General features: G+C 36.1%; 1 protein-coding gene across 1 annotated transcript; it reads left to right on the forward strand.

The window, feature by feature from the left end:
- Positions 1 to 730: 730 nt before the first annotated feature.
- LOC110652373 (putative disease resistance RPP13-like protein 1) lies at positions 731 to 5,613 on the forward strand. The gene is made up of 3 exons (XM_021807949.2): positions 731 to 2,449; positions 2,860 to 5,161; positions 5,242 to 5,613. Exons 1-2 carry the CDS (start codon positions 746 to 748, stop codon positions 5,122 to 5,124), a joined length of 3,969 nt encoding a protein of 1,322 aa, XP_021663641.2. The 5' UTR covers positions 731 to 745; the 3' UTR covers positions 5,125 to 5,161; positions 5,242 to 5,613.
- Positions 5,614 to 17,744: the final 12,131 nt, after the last annotated feature.

Here is a 17,744-nt window from a genome sequence, read left to right on the forward strand (position 1 = left end):
GGTCCATTTACGAACTACCCATATCAAATTTAAACAAAACAAAATTTTTTTCAAATTAAATTAATTTCCCAAAAAGCGTATTATTTTTTTTTCAAGATCATGCCACGAAATTAATAATTCAGTTCCATACCTTCAATTATATTTTACAGCCATACAATTTTTCATCATTGGATTTCCCACGACCTCAATACATATACTCATCACAAAATAAGGGTCTACAGCCTTCATTTAAAAATCACGTATAAATACTTTTTATCTAAAATTCACATTTATTATTAAATTTTAAAATTAATTGTTACATTTTATTTATTTTTTAATTATAAATTTTTTATTATTTACATTGAAGATATTATATAATATATATAGCGCAAACTATTTTTTTTTTGTCGGCATCAAGTTGCAATTTTCTTTTTTTTTTTTTAATCTGAAAATGGCGAATTGCATGGCCCAATGAGCAAACAAGTAAAAGGCCCACAATTGAATCCTTTACGAACTTTTCCAAATCCAAAAACCACCTGGAAGAAACCTTGAAAACCAGCACACCGAAAAACAAAACCATCAGCACTGTTGGACATCCAAAGCCGCCCAAGAAATTGTGAATTAAGCTTTTTGTCGTCTTCGTCCTCAAAGGACTAATCTTTTTTACAGCTTCTTCTTCTTCATTTTCAAAAGCTCGGGACCATTTGCTTTACATTTCTCTTAACTACCTTTAAACCACTTATTTGCAAAGAGGGAAAAACCAAGCATGGCTGAATTGGTAGGAGGAGCAATTCTTTCCGCTTTCCTTCCGGTTTTGTTTGAGCGGCTGGCTTCCCCTGAATTTCGGAAATTCTTCGACGGCCAAATTCTCCAAGGCGAACTCGAGAAATTGAACATAACGTTGAATTCTGTTAATGGACTGCTCACTGATGCAGAGGATAAGCAGATCACTAAGCCTAATGTGAAAAATTGGCTCGACCACCTCAGAGAAGCTATCTACGAAGCAGATGACTTGCTGGATGAGATAGAGTATAAAGCACTTAAATCGAAGTTGAAAGCTACTTCTTGGATGGAGAAGGCGACGGGATTTATCTCCAAATACCAGATCAGACAAAGGTTGGAAGCCATCCTTAAAAGACTTCAACATTTGTTAGACCAAAAGGACACACTAGGTCTTGCAGAAAAACTGTCTTTGCCGCCGAAAACACCAACTACTTCTCTGCGAAATGATGATGATGATTCCGAAATTGATAGTAGAGTTAGGGACAAGGATGCCATCATAGAATCTCTACTATCTGATTCTGATTCCTTGGTTGTGATGCCCATCTGGGGTATGGGTGGGATCGGTAAAACTACTCTGGCTCAACTCGTCTACAATGATACAAGAATAGAAGCTCAATTTCAACACAGACCATGGATCTTTGTATCAGAAGTATTCGACGTTACCAGGGTAACGAAAGATATTCTCAGGGTGGTCAATCCAGAGTCTTCAAACTATGATAATTTGGATCTGCTCCAACGACAACTGCTGAAGGAATTTTCCTCGATGGAGAGAAAACTTTTGATTGTTTTGGATGATTTTTTGAGCGATAATACTCGTGATTGGTACGATTTCCTAAAACCTTTCTTACAGGTTGGGGCAAGAAAAGGAATGATTAAGATCGTTGTTACAACCCGCCATGAAAGCGTGGCAAGCCTCACCCTCACAGGGCCTGTTGAAGTTCGTCATTTGAACGAATTAACAGATAGGGAATGCTGGTACTTGCTTGAAAAGCATGCATTTGTCAAAGATGATTCCAATGCTTATCCTCAGTTGAAAGCGCTTGGTGAGAAAATTGCAAAAAATTGTCGTGGTCTACCCTTAGCAGCAAAAACCATCGGACGACTGTTAAGTGCAGAAAGAGATGTTCAGAAGTGGAAGCAAATATCGAGCAGCGATATATGGGATCTAAAGAATGAAGACATTAATTCAGCGCTAAGATTGAGCTACCATTATCTCTCATCGCTTTCAAAAAGGTGTTTTGCTTATTGTGCTCTATTTCCCAAAGGATATGAATTTGGCAAGGAAGAAGTAGTTCTTCTATGGATGGCAGAGGGCTTCTTTGTCCAAGCCCAAGGAAATAACTCAAAGAAGGAGATGGAAGAAATAGGTAACGACCATTTCAATGATCTTGTGACAAGATCTTTTTTCCAACGATCTAAAGGCAGTAAATCACACTTTGTTATGCATGATCTCTTCAACGACCTAGCTAAATTTGTTTCTGGAGAATTTTGCTCTCGATTGGAGGGCAACAACTCGAGCAACATTGTTAAGAGGACCCGTCATGTCTCGTATGCAGATGTGGATCTTGATTCACTCCAGAAATTTTCAGGCGCTTGTAAAGACAATGTTTTGCGTACTTTCATATCATTGAAGCCGTTGGAGAGGCGGTCGACTCTCAAGAGGCGGTCGACTCTCAAGACTGATGAGGTAATGTTGCGAAAATTTAACTGCAAAATTCAACAAATTTACTTAAAAAAATACTAATTATATTTATTCCTCACAAACAAAAATAGTCTTGCGGCTATCCAACACTCAAATCGTGTATATCACCGCACTATTGCACTGCCGTCAAAACTCTCACAGTTTGGTGGCCTCAACACATACTCTCTGCCAACCAACATTGGCCACAATAGATCAATTCTCCTTTTATAGGAGAAACAAGACAAAACAAGTCCAAATTTGGACTTCTAAGAGCATTCCAAGTCCAACTTAGTGTTGGACTTTTTCAATCACCGAACTTATTTTTCTTGTTCTTTTATTATTTAACTTCCTAACTAAATTCTTCTTAGATCTTACTAATTAGATTTTATCTTTTATTCCTAATTCAATTGCAACAGGTAATACATGGTTTATTGCAGACACTCGGTCGTCCCCTACGGGTACTATCTTTATCTCAATATCAAATGGTTGATTTGAGTGATTCAATTAGCAAATTTAAGCTACTACGATATCTGAATCTCTCTGGAGCATCATTCAAAAGCTTCTCAACACCTACCAAACTTTATTTCTTGCAAATTTTGATCTTGCGTGAGTGTCCAAACCTAGTTGCGTTGCCGAGTAACATGTCAAAATTAATCAAATTATGTCATCTTGACATTAGAGGAACTAAACTGCTAGAGATGCCACCACAAATGGGTGAACTCAAAAAGCTCCGGAAGTTGACTGATTTCTTTCTAGGAGAACAGAGCGGGTCTAGCATCAAGGAATTGGGGAAGCTTCAAGAACTTCAGGGAGAGCTTTGTATCTGGAATCTCCAGCACGTTGAGAAGGCCAAAGATGCTGCAGAAGCCAACTTGTGCGGTAAGGAGAAACTTGTGAAATTGGAGTTGAGATGGGACAGGGACATCCGAGCTAGCATTGATCCGACGCATGAAAAAAGTGTGCTAGAGTCGTTAGAACCCCATAAAGGGTTGGACTATCTTTCAATTTATGATTATGGAGGTACCAGATTTCCAGATTGGGTAGGACACTCTTCTTTTTCTTGTATGGTGTCGCTGGAGTTGACTGGATGTGGAAACTGCTCTTCTTTGCCACCACTTGGGCAGCTACCATCTCTAGAATACCTTACTATCGGATTCTTCTATAAAGTTGAGGTTGTTGGTCGTGAGTTCTATGGAAGTTGCACATCCATGAAGAAGCCATTTGGATCGTTGAAAGTTCTGAGATTTTCATATATGAGAGGATGGCGTGAGTGGATTTCATGTGAAGGAGCCTTTCCTGTCCTTCAAGAGCTTCACGTAAGGAGAAGTAACAACCTAGAGAGGGTTGCCCTGCCTGGTCATCTTCCTTGTTTAACAACACTAGATGTTGGTGGTTGTCAGCAGTTTGCAGCTGCACTTCAAAGGGCTCCAGCTATACTTAGAGTGATTACTGCAGATGTGCAATTGAAGAAACTGCCTTCTGGGTTGTACAGCCTCATAAGTTATAGATTCGAGTTTGCAATGGAGATAATGGAAAGAATTGGTCTTCTTCCTAATGCTTTAGAAGAAATTGTAATCTATGACTCTTATTCACTTGGGAGCTTTCCACTAAAGTTGTTTAGTGAGGTCAAGACTCTTAAAGTAGGAAGATGTGGAAATCTGGATGATTTTTTTACACCTGAGGCAAATGTGAATTTTACATCTCTTGATTCCTTGGAAATTGCGGAATGCCGTTACTTTGTATCTTTTCCTGAAGGAGGATTGCCCGCCTCAAATTTGACAAGACTTTCATTATATGATTGCTCGAGTTTGAAGTCACTACCTCAGAATATGCGCTCTCTTCTCTCTTCCCTTGTTGATTTGAGTATAATGCGTTGTCCAGCGCTAGAGTCGTTTCCTAAGGATGGGCTACCCTCCTCCCTTTCTTCTCTAAGTATCGGTTATTGTCCACAACTCGAGCCATTTCCAAAAGGATGTTTGCCTGAAAAATTAGAATCGCTGGATGTTGGCCATGATTGCAACAAACTGATCGCAGGCCACATGCAGTGGGATCTGCAAACCCTCCCCTCTCTTGTGAAAATTGCTATTGAAAGCTGTGACGATGTGGAAGCTTTTCCAGGGGAGATGCTGCTGCCATCTACTCTTATCTCTCTTGTAATTAATGGTTTTCAAAACCTGGAATCTGTCGACTTCAAGGGACTTCAAGACCTCAAAAATTTGACAGTAGTCAATTGTCCAAAGCTTGAGTTGTTTCTGGGAGGGGTTTTGCCATCTCAATTAGAATCACTTCGCATTTATCAGTGCAGCAAACTCATTGCTCACCTCATGCATTGGGATTTGCGAGCAGTGTCCTCTCTTTTGGAGCTTACCATTGATGGGTACGATGGCGTTGACATGGTCTCCTTTCCTGGGAAGATGCTGCTGCCATCCACTCTTACCTCACTTAAACTCGTCAGTCTTGAGAATCTGAAGTTTCTGGACAAGGGGCTTCTGCACCTCACCTCTCTTAAAAAATTGAGGATAGCTCAATGCTATAATCTTCAATCCCTGCCTGAAGAAGGGCTGCCGTCGTCCATTACTTCGCTAGATATCGTTGTTTGCCGTTTGTTGCAACCGAAGTGTGAATTAGGTGGGGAATATTGGCCATTGATTTCTCAAATCCCTCAAGTAATGATGGACTAGATGATCTCTGGTTTATCATTCATCCAAACTCTTGAAGGTATTTCTAATAAGAAATTATTTTCAATTTTTGTTTTATTCTCTCTTCCTCCATTTCCAACTTGTCCTTTTTGTTCACAGTATTGGAGCATCAAATCTCCACAACAGTAGATTCAAAAATCTAGAGGCTTGTAATTGATTCCACTCTGAGCCCAATTCCAGGTGAACTATGATGTTGTGTTTCGCAATTGGAAAGTATTTTTGGTGGACAAAATCTATGGTCAAATGATCAGTCCTTGGGAGAAGCGACAGCCATATTCGCGCAATTGGGCTACTAATGCAGGATGCAAAATCCTGGCAATGACATTAATATCTTTCCACTAGCTGTCTGCTGCAATCGAGAAGGTAGTATTGTGATGCATTTTATTCTCTCCGATTATTCTCTCCCCATTCCATTGTATTTGCTAACACATGCATATTATTTTTATGAGATCAGAAACATTTTAAAGCAAATTTGCTTCATTTTTGCTTTGCAATATTCTTAAGAGATATCTTTTTATTTTTGATTTTGAGGATTGAAGTTTAGATTACTTGACAAACTACTTTCAAGAATAAAAAATTCATCAAATGCTCATGTATACATACCTAAAATATTCCTTAAATAAAATGGGGGAATATTTTCGATATTATGTACAATTCTTAATTCAGTATTATTTTTAAATTGAGTAGGATTCTTAATTAGATTAAAACTGAGGAATTAAATATTATAAATAAAAATATTGTGGAGAGATTAATTTGGCTTTGCGCATAGAAAGCGGCTCACGGTAAAGAATGGGGTGTGGCTGTTGCCCATTGCAGGGAAGATTTTGACAATTGTTAAGGATTTAGTTTTGGCTATTGATGAAGGGCTCTTGTCTATTGTAATCCCACAAAAAGATGTTTCGGTCTAAGGTGGAGGAAGGACATATAATTTCAAGAGGAATGAATTCTTGTTCATGCTCTTGCCCACATAATTGAAGATATCATTGTGGTACAGTAGTTAAAATAATAAATATATTAGGTTATGTTTAGAGGAAATTGAGAGGATTAACTAATTCTTGACTGTAATTGGGTTAATGGGTAGTATAGTTTTGAAATTGTAATTGTTGATTATTTATTTAATTATAGTGAATGATGGCATTGTCATGGATGTAGTCTTACATAGAGAGGGTGAACTGTTTTGTGTGTTGCTTTTTTTTTTTTTTTTTTAATTTTTTGTAATTTACACCTTTCGGCGTTACATAAGTCATCTACTCGTCTTTCTCTGCCAACTGAGCATATTTGCTGGAGAATTGGACATACAAGTTCATTAAGAGTCATTCATTGTATCAAAATGAAGCGTTACATATTCCAAACTTGAATGAGATTTCAACAGATTGCGATGAAGCTCCATTGTTGCCTGGTAATAGGCTCCAATTTCTGGATACAATTATCAATGTTGCCAGTGGACTTGCACTTCCATTGCTTTAGCCTTGAGCATATACCATTGCCATGAGGGGGATTCACAAGCATCTATATGCTACAAGGTCTGTGTTGGTGGTGATTGGAAACGAGGTATAAATAGGAGGCTTACAGTGAAAATTTCTTCAAATCCAATTGAGAACTAACTATTAAAAACCCTTAGGCAGTTGAATTTGCATTATCAGGTGTAGCGGATCATCATTTATGTTGTAGCTGTTATATGCATGATTCTTCAATCCAGACAGCTATCATAAGGTGTTGTTGGCCATGCCTAGCAACAATGGTCTGTGAACTTTCTAAGATAATACAGGACAATGTATAGTTCTTGCGAGAAAATCCTGAGTTGAATATAGTCAGAATTTGTTTTTGCAATCTGAGTTGAAACACACCGCCAAAATCCTTGCATTTTTTACATGTGTCATACTTCCATTGTGCTTCTTGGCAATGGCATGTTCCCTAATCATGCAAGGAAGGAATCAGATTCCCCAGTTAATACAATAGTAAGAGCATCCTGCTGTCTGGCCCCTAACATGGCTAAGAAATTCGCACTAATAATAATCAAAGTGAAGGATGTAGAGAATCCAGAGTTGGTTTTAACTTTTATGATTAGAAATTAAAGTGTGATTATTGAAAGGGAAGTTTTAAAAGAAGAGTGTAGATTTAATGTAGCTGATGGGTAGAATATTTTGATTTGGGATGATTCATGGGTACCAGGAATCAAAAGCTTTAGAGTCACAAGGCCATAGAATTGTCCTCTAAATGTTAATTTTTTTGCTAATTTAATTGACCATGCCAATTTGCAATGGAAATCACTTGTGGCTAATGCATTATTCAGGGAGGAAAAGGCTTTAGCTATCTCCTCTATTCCAATCGCCTCGCTTGGCTCTCAAGACACTATGGTTTGGCACTTTGATAATTCAGGAATCTATTCAGTTCGTTCGGGTTACAGGATGCTGATTAACAAGCATCGAAAGGAAAAGAATCAGGAGCCTAGCCATTTCCATGTCTTTTCGAAGAATGAATGGCAATCCATTTTGAACCTTTCGGTCCAACCTAAGATAAAGAATTTCCTATGGAAAGCTGTGTTGAATGGGTTGTCGGTGCGAGACAATCTAAACCACAGAGGTATCCATATTGTCACGACCCTACCTATGGGCCGGACCGGCACTAGGACCTGGGCCAGCCTAAAGCCCCCGAGGCCCGTAGTAAGCCTAACTATTCCTTAACCCAACTCTAAGGCCCATTTGGGCCCAATTTCAAGAAATCAACGGGACGAAGTCCTGCCATAAAATGGACCTTTCAACGGGGAGTTTTTGACTCACCCAACCTGTAAACACAATATATATCAATTGGGGAGCTCAGCTCACCCTCCACATACACAAATCATCATAAAAATAAATGGGAGTTCAGCTCCCTTATCCAGTCCATCAAACATGCATACAATAATAAGTTTACAGGTCCAAAGTAAAAATTTATATTACAGACCCAATTCAATAAATACTTCTAACATATGCGGAAATTCTAGAGTTAACAGGTTTATACAGACATTAATAAATGACCTGCGAGGGAGAAAAGTAGGTTAACCTCAAAAATATCCTCCTGTGGCCTGGAAAAATATTAAACAGGAGTGAGCGTTCGACTCAAAGAGTAAAATATCAATTTTAACCATAATCTCTATAACTATCTAAAACTAATGCAACATGTGGAGTGAAATGCACATCAACAATATTTTCACATCATAACAGCAAAAAGGTAATTTGGAGCACTCACACATCCAGTAATATCAATCATAATATCTGGGAGCCGATCCCCTATACAGCTCTCTTAAATCCAACCTGGTGCCAGCGAAGAACTCAAGCCGGACTTTCGCTTAATAAACCAAATCGGGGTCCCAGCGAAGAACTCAAGCGGTGACTACCCCCGAAGGATCGGGTCCCAACGAAGATCTCAAGCCGTGACTACCCGTCCTATCCATAGTCCACACCACATCACACGCACGCCAACGCACGCACACTGCTCCAAATTACCACAACAACATTCATGGCACTTTAAAAGTTATAAATGCAACATAAATCGTGCCTAGAGTTTAACTACATAGATATATGCATATAAGTGGTACATGGACATGCTTGAACATATAATAATATCGAAATTACAATTAAAATTAATATTTTACTCACAGACTAGATAGCAGTTACTGTGGCGGCTGGGCGGAGGAAAAAGGCTGTCCCAGCTCACCTGACAATTACATTACAATTATTTAATACAATTGACTCAATACAAATCAAGAAAAGACCAAATACGTCCTAAGTCGTGTCGAAAATCCGGCAGAGTCTCCCCTATACCTAGGACCTACCCAACCTGCAAAATGGCTCAAAACACATTTCTATATTCGCAACCCATATATCCACAATTCAATCATATCACACAACCCCTCCTGGGCCCATCAAATCAGTCATCCATCACAATATGTAAAATTTCAATTTAGTCCTTATAATTGATCATTTTTGCAAAAACTGCCCGAATAAGCTTTAAAAATTCTAAAACTTTGCCCCGCGGTCCTTAGCAATATTACTAGGCTATTGCAAAAAGAATCATAATTTTCTGAGCTACTACGAATATTTTATGGATTTTTAATCCTATTTAAGCACTAGAAAATTACGAAAAAGTAAGGTTCGGGTTTACCTTTGCCAATTCCGACTCCGGGAACGCGCTCGGGACATCTGACAATGGTGGGGTAGCCAAAACCTCGATTCAATTCGGAGACTTTTTTCCAGTAGCCGGTCTGTCTGGCAGAAAATTCACAGACCCGGACAACTGTCGAATTTCCGCGAATTGAAGATACCTACACGAAGCCCACAACACGGGGGTTAGTACATAAATTTTACGGAATTTTCTAAGCTCATTAAATGCTCAGAAAAACACTGCGAAGTTCCGTGGGACCCACCGAAAAATGGTGTCGGAAAAATTTGAAATTTATATCGCCACGAAGCTCTCGACGAGTGGAGCGCTCTGGTACTCTCGGTTTTCTCGTGGGGTTCACGGTTTGCGAGAAATCTAGCCCAAAAGTCGAAATGGGCTAAAACTTCCCGGGCAAAAATTAGACAAACCGCTCGATGGATTTCGGTGTTCTTGGTGTCTATGGAAAGCTCTCGACGAGTAGATGGATTTAGACACAAGACCCGGTCCGATTGGTGGCCGGATCGGCCGAATTTTGGCCGGGAAGTTGAAAAGTCGCGCGCTTGCAAGGGGGTGTTCATACAAGATTTTCCCGCGCTGGCGCCACGGCCGTGGGGAAGGGGGTGGCGCGCGTAGCCGGGTGGCTGGGAAGGTGGCGCGGCAAGGGGAGGAGGGAGGAGAGAGAAAACGAGAGAGAAAGGGAAAAGGAAAAACGCGCGCGGGAGAGGAAGAAAAAGGAAGAAGAAAGGCCGGTCCGATTCGACCGGTCCGATCCGGTCCGGTTCGATTCTGCCGGTTCGATTCGGAATATAAAATTTTTGAATTTTTACTCTGCCTTGGGACCGAAAACGAGGTCCAAAAATTCTGAAAAAATTTTAGAAAACTCAGAAAAATTCGTAGACTCCAAATATATTTTTAGTTTTGCCACGTGGTCTTTAAATTAATTTTTAAAAAAATCATCAAAGTTTATATTTTCGGAAAATCGAACCCGATTTTTAAAATCCAAAAAATCTCAAATAATTTCTTAAAATTTAAATAAAATTAAAATATCAATATTACTCATAAAATAATAAATTTAAAATTTTGGGGTGTTACATTCTTCCTCTTACGTAAAAATTCGTCCTCGAATTTTACACAAGGCAGAATAAAGTACATGATTACACATTGAACAGATAAGGGTACTTGCTACGCATGTCCCGTTCTGACTCCCAAGTGCACTCTTCCACTGACTGGCTCCTCCACAAAACCTTAACTATAGGGATCTGTTTTGATCTTAGCTGCCTTACTTGGTAGTCCACTATGGCTACAGGTTGCTCCTCAAACGTCAAGTTCTCTTTTAGCTCTATTACATCCGGCTGTAGTACATGAGAAGGATCAGGAATGTATTTCCTGAGCAGGGAGATGTGAAACACAGGATGAACATGAAAAAGATTGGGTGGTAGCTCCAACCGGTAGGCAACTGCTCCAACTCTATCAGTAACCTCAAAAGGTCCAATATACCGAGGTGCCAACTTACCCTTCTTTCCAAATCTCATGACTGGAGAAACCTTCAGGAATACGTAGTCGCCTACTGCAAACTCTACATCTCTCCGTCTGGGGTCTGCATAACTCTTCTGCCTACTGAAAGCTGTTTTCAATCGTTCCCTGATTAAAGGAACTATCTCTGAAGTGTACTGCACTAGGTCTACATCATGCACCTTCGCTTCTCCCATTTCCGTCCAACACAGAGGAGACCTACACTTTCTTCCATATAGTGCCTCATAGGGTGCCATCCCTATGTTGCAATGGTAACTGTTGTTTTAGGCAAACTCTACCAAAGCTAGCTGATCATCCCATTGACCTCCAAAATCCAAAACACTCATGCGAAGCATGTCTTCCAGTGTTTGGATTGTCCTTTCTGATCCGTCAATGCGAGGGTGGAAAGCAGTACTAAAGTTCAACTGTGTGCCAAGTGCCTCCTGCAACTTCCTCCAAAACCGAGAAGTGAACTGGGGCCCTCTGTCAAATATTATGGAAGCAGGAACTCCATGCAATCTGACTATTTCTCGAATGTAGAGTCGAGCGTACTGTGCCACAGAATATGTAATCTTCACAGGCAAGAAATGAGCTGATTTAGTTTGGCAGTCTACAATTACCCATATCGAGTCATATCCTCGCGTGGTACGAGGTAACCCAGTCACAAAATCCATGGTAATCATTTCCCACTTTCATTCCTGGATAGGGAGCTCTTGTAGCTTCCCTGACGGTCTCTGGTGTTCAAACTTCACCTTCTGACAAGTCAAGCACTTGGACACAAAGTCTGCTATGTCTCTCTTCATGCCATTCCACCAATAGCTATCTTTCACATCATGGTACATCTTGGTGGAGCCTGGGTGGACATTATACAGTGTATAGTGTGCCTCTCGCATGATTTCATTTTTGAGATTGTCCACATCGGACACACATATCCTAGAACCTTGCACTAGGACGCTATCATTGGCAAATCCAAACTCACTACCTTTACCCTGCTGTACTATTTCTATGATCTTCATCAATTGTTGGTCTTTGTGCTGGGAGACTCTAACTCTGTCTCGTAAGTCTGGCCTCACTGAAAAATGAGCCAACAATACCCCCTCATCTGAAAGATCTAGGATTAAACCTTGATCCATCAACTCATGTACTTCCTGAATCAACGGTCTCTTCTCTGCTGAAATGTGCGCCAGACTGCCAGAAGATTTTCTGGTCAAAGCATCTGTTACTACATTGGCGAATTACTTCATCTGAAACTCAAAACTGTCTTTGTGTACCACATATCATCAAAAATTTCTTCAAATGAGAATGAGGATTTTCAAGTGGACTACCTCCAAATTGTGAATTCTGAACCATTTGAATGAGACCAGTCTTTAACTCAAATTGATTAGCTCCAATGATAGGTCTATTATCTCTCACATTTGCACATCTAGGAAAAGCATAATCTAACATGGATCTTCTCTGAGGATTATTTTGATTAACAACTTCATTCTGCCTATTTTGCTCATTTCCTCCATTATCTCCACCAATAGCTCTATTTTGATTCTCCACATTTTCAATTTTCTCCTCTTGCTCAAACCTTTGTTGTTCTTCTTTTTCTGCTTCCTTTCTCCTCTTTGATTCCTTTTTGTTGGCTCGACAGAATTTTTCAATTTCAGGGTTGAACAACAATTCAGTATCGAACAACAATTCAGTATCACTTGTGCTTTTCGATCGTCTCATAAACAAGAAAAGTACCTGAAAAACATAAGGAACAACAGTCAAAATAAAAGAAAATAAAAATTCTAATCAGCTTAAAACAATTAAAATCCAACTTAAAAATAAACAATTCCCCGACAACGGCGTCAAAAACTTGATATGTTAGCTATGAAATAGCTTCCGCAAGTACACGGGTCACAGTAGTATAGTTTTAAAAGATAATATCGTTCCCACAGGGAATTGTGCTTAAATTGGAAATAAAATGATAAGCTAATTAGAATGGTAAAATTTAAAGATATTAAAAATAAAATTTAAAATTAAAATTGGTATTTGAGGAATTTAAACTAAATCAAACAATTAACTAAATTAATTATACTAGATTACCAAAATTTAAATTGAAATTGCTAATTATGAAATTGGGAGGAATTAAATCTAAATTCAATAAAAATTAAAGTGATTCTAGAGATATGGTTTTCAATATTGTTTGCATGTTATTTATCCCCAATTTAGCCAAACACATGAAAATTGCAATTTTGAGGGAAATCAATTCTTAGTTCTTTGAAACCTTTTTGAAGCATTTCAAAGTTGGTATTCATCAAATCAAACCATGTTTTCACAGTATTTCAAACCTGACAAAAACCCAATTAAAGCTCTAATTGATTTTTGAAAGTCCCCTTAATCCTCTTAGCTTATCTCTAACACCAAGAAAACTAAGTTTATTGCAAGATTATCTATCCCAAACATTCACTTTTCAGTTATCTGTCAATGATTAAAACTTAACTTAATGAGGGCCCATTCATCAAGCAAGGCAACAAGTTCACAAGCAATAAATCAAAATGTAGCAAATCTCATTTAAATGACTAAATCAGTTCAAAAACCACAATACAAAGCAATATTTACAAATCCATCTCTAGAATCTCAAAGATCTACTCACAAATCATGGTTTCAAGACAAACCCCGGTATATATATATATATATAGAAATAATGAAAATCTAAGCTAAGGAATAGAAAAACACAGTAAAATGATAAAGGATCTGCTGCTGGAGTGTTGCAGAAAACGTCTTCTACTGCTGCTGCAAAATGGTCTCACGTGCTCCTCTTCCTCTCCCTCTCTTGCAAAATCTCCCTCTTTTCCTCCTTGTGGAAAGAAAGAGATAAATGAGCTTTTATATGGTTCAGAGGTCTGCCCTAGAATGGGTAAAAAGGCAGAAGATTCTGGAGAAAGTGATGTATGAAATCAGAGAGACGAAAGTGCCACGTCAGCCATTTTCTTTAAAATGGCACAAGCTAAACCGGTTGTGTCGCGCCTTGTGTCGTAGGTTGTGAAACCTGCTGCCCAAGAAAAACTTCATATCTGACAATCGACACAACCTGTGCCATAAGCTGTGTCGCAGTTTGTGCAACTTTCGGTCTCTTTAACTCAACTTCAAAATTTTGCAATTCAACTCTAATTTCTTCCAAATGGTTGCTCTAACCAAAATACACCAAAATTCCAAAAATTTCAAAAATTCCAAAAATGGCTGCTCTAATTTCTTCCAAATGGCTGCTCTGATCAAAACAAATAAATTTTAAAAATTAAACTAAGAAGTATAAAAAGGCAAAATTGACTAAATATATACTAATATTTATAGTAATAGCTATGCACAAGGGTAAATTATGTGCAAAAATTATACCTAAATGATGATATAAAATGCATGCATCAATTTACACTCTTCCGCGGTACATAAGTCATCTACTCTTAATCTTTTTCTACCAGCTGAGCATAGTTGTTTAAGAATTTGAGCTCTATCAGCTTTGGACATGCAAGTTCATTCAGAGTCATTCACTGTATCAGAATGAAGCGTTACATATTCCAAGCTTGAATGAGATTTCAACAGATTGTAATGAAGCTCCATTGTTGCCTTGTAATAGACTTCAGTCGTACAATTTCTGGATAAAATTATCAATGTTGCTAGCGGACTTGCACTTCCATTGCTTTAGCCTTAAGCATATGCCATTGCCATGAGGGGGATTCACAAGCATCTATATGCTACAAGGTCTGTGTTGGTGGTGAGTGGAAACAAGGTATAAATAGGAGGCTTACAGTGCAAATTTCTTCAAATCCAATTGAGAACTAACTAGTAAAAACCCTTGGGCATTTGAATTTGCATTATCAGGTGTAGCTGATCATTTATATTGTAACTGTTATATGCTTGGTTCTTCAATCCAGACAGCAATCATAAGGTGTTGATGGCCGTGCCTAGCAAAAATGATCTGTGAACTTTCTAAGATAATTCAGGACAATGTATAGTTCTTGCGAGAAAATCCTGAGTTGAATATAATCAGAATTTGTTTTTGCAATCTGAGTTGAATTACACTACCAAAGTCCTTGCATTTTTGACGTATGTGTCATACTTCCATTGTGCTTCTTGGCAATGGCATGTTCCCAAATCATGCAAGGAAGGAACCAGAGCCGCCCCGTTAATACAATAGTAAGAGCATCCGGCTGTCTAGCCCCTAACATCGCCAAGAAATTCGCAAGAATAATAAGCAAAGTGAAGGATGTAGAGAATCCAGAGTTGGTTTAACTTTTATGATTAGAAATTAAAGTGTGATTACTGAAGTAATCCATAAATAGATGGATGCTATCATAATAGACATGACATCAATCCAGCATTGGCAGCATTGCATTTGCACAATCAAATTTAATTAGAAAATCTTTATCACCATCATGATTCCAATCTTTGTCTGTGTCCACCAAAAGCAGAGCCAGCTTTGATGCAATAATTAATTAAATCTCCATCCATGAGCTAATATTACCTCACCTAATGAGTCTTCATTGCTAATTCATCTCTACGTGCCAAATTTTAGAAGATTAGAAAAAAAAAAAAATTAGTTGAGTTTTCAACAGTAGTTGACTTTATAGAAGAAGACATATAAGCTTCTTCACCCCTTTGTTATTTTTTTATTTTTATTTTTATTTTTTTAAGAACAAGAACAAGTTCTGACTTCTGATGCAGATTTAAGCATTTTTGTCTTAAAATGTGAGGAATAATTTTCTAATTAAATTTATAATTTAATCACCAAATTTTATCAGTCCTTAAATTATAAAAAAATTAATTATTTAACTTTTAAATTTTACACTAGATTAAATTTTAATCTATAAATTTTTAAAAATTAATTATTTAATTTTAATATATAAAACGATTTAATTTATATAATTTTATGTTTATAATAATTTTATTTATTGATAATATGTATTAAAATTATAAAGATTAGAGTATAATGTAAATTTTAAAGATTAAATAATTAATTTTTAAAATTTTAAAGATGGTATAAAATTAAAAAATTAAAATATAATAAAAATAAAATTTAAACGTCAAATTATAAATTTTCCTACTTCACGCGGCTGATAATATAAAAAAAACGGAAAGAGATAAATGCAACTATGTTAGAACGCACGCATACAAGATCTCTCTATTATTTTATTACAGGATCTAGGAGGAGCTAGCAGCCGACCTGCTGAGTTCTGACGTGAGATTTGAGGTTGACAGGAAAAAAAATGTTTTAAGTATATTATTTTTAATTTAATTGAAATAATTATTTCATTATTTTGAATTTTTATGATTATATTTATTAAATTAATTTTTGGTATTTTCATATTAATATATTTGAAGAAATATATATATTTTTTTAATACAACTCTCACATGTCTAAAATCAAACTTATCTCAAAACAAAAACAAAATCTTATGTTCTGTAAAAGCCAAAAACCTTAAGAAGACAAAATTCATGTGTGGGATGCAACAGATTAATAATTAAAAAAAAATAGTATGAAATAGATCTAAATAATAAATTTTGTCCACAATAATAAATAATAATAATCTCCATGGCAGATACAGATGCAGTATCCCTTGAATGCTAGCTCTTAGTTTTGGTAACCTGCCTTAAATTCTCTCTTTCTTTATTTCTTTAAATTCATTTGACTTGTTAAAATTTAAAATTTTATAGTCTCAAATACAATTTAATTAAACCCATAAAATATTTATATTTTTAATAGAATTATTTTGAAGATTACAGGGACAGAGCTCCTCAGCTTTTATACATTTATTGCTCAATAGTTAGTTCATCCCCTTTAATCTTTTATTGCTCAACTAATTCAAGTAATTCTTTCAATTCACTAACATTAGTTTTAGGTAGAATTCCTAATAAATGCATAAAATATTACCTTCAAAAATGGGTTTATTCATTGTTTATTTAATCAAAATTTAATTTAAAGAGAGAATTTTTTTTTTAATTTTTATAAAATTTTTAAATTTTATTGTGAATAAATTATTGACATGATGTATGAAAGCACTAGGTAATGGATTCATATTAAATTGTGAATGATGAATTAGTAGATATGTAGATAAAATGAATTATATATTTATTTTAGGAAAATTTATAAATTGGTCTCTTAATTTTATCATATATTATATTTTAATTACTGAACTTTGAGGAATTAATTATTTAGTTTATTAATTTTATATTATATTATACTTTAGTTCTTAAATTTTTAGAAATTGATTATTTAATTTTTAAATTTTATATTATATTATATTTTTATCTCTATAATTTTTAATATATAAAATAATTTAATTAGTTTATTAATGGATAAAATTATTATAAATAATAAAATTATAAGGATTAAATTATTTTATATATTAAAATTAAATAGGATAAATCATTTATTTCTCAAATTTAAGTATTAAAGTGTAATATAATATCAAGTTTATAGATTAAAAAGTTAATTTTTAAAATTTATAAATTAAACTGTAATATAAAGTAGAATTTAAGAATAAATTATAAATTTCTCTTTATTTTATAGAAATTTAGAAAAAAAATCAAAGTAAAAAAAATAAGGACTTAATTTATACTTCTTATTTATTAAAAGTAGATCTAATGAAATATTTCCATGCAAAAAATATGAAAGAAAAAAAAGAAAAGAAAAGAAAAAACAAAAGATATGATATAGAAAGTTGGAACATGGAAGCACATCATTATGTGGGAATAATTTAATGATACTTCTCATAGAATTGACGTGAAATTGTTTGGATCATCAAATTCATCCTTCCAATAAAATCAAAACAAAAACCCTAAAAATTCCAAACAACTTCCATCTAGTTGCAAAGCCACCCAAATTTTAAAATTTATAATTTTTAGTAGGGGAGAGCAGTTTTCGGTTTAAATCGAAAAATCGAACCGAATCGATTAATTCGGTTTAATCGGTTCGGTTTTAA

This window comes from Hevea brasiliensis, chromosome 1 (genome assembly GCF_030052815.1).
Source record: "Hevea brasiliensis isolate MT/VB/25A 57/8 chromosome 1, ASM3005281v1, whole genome shotgun sequence".
NCBI lineage: Eukaryota > Viridiplantae > Streptophyta > Magnoliopsida > Malpighiales > Euphorbiaceae > Hevea > Hevea brasiliensis.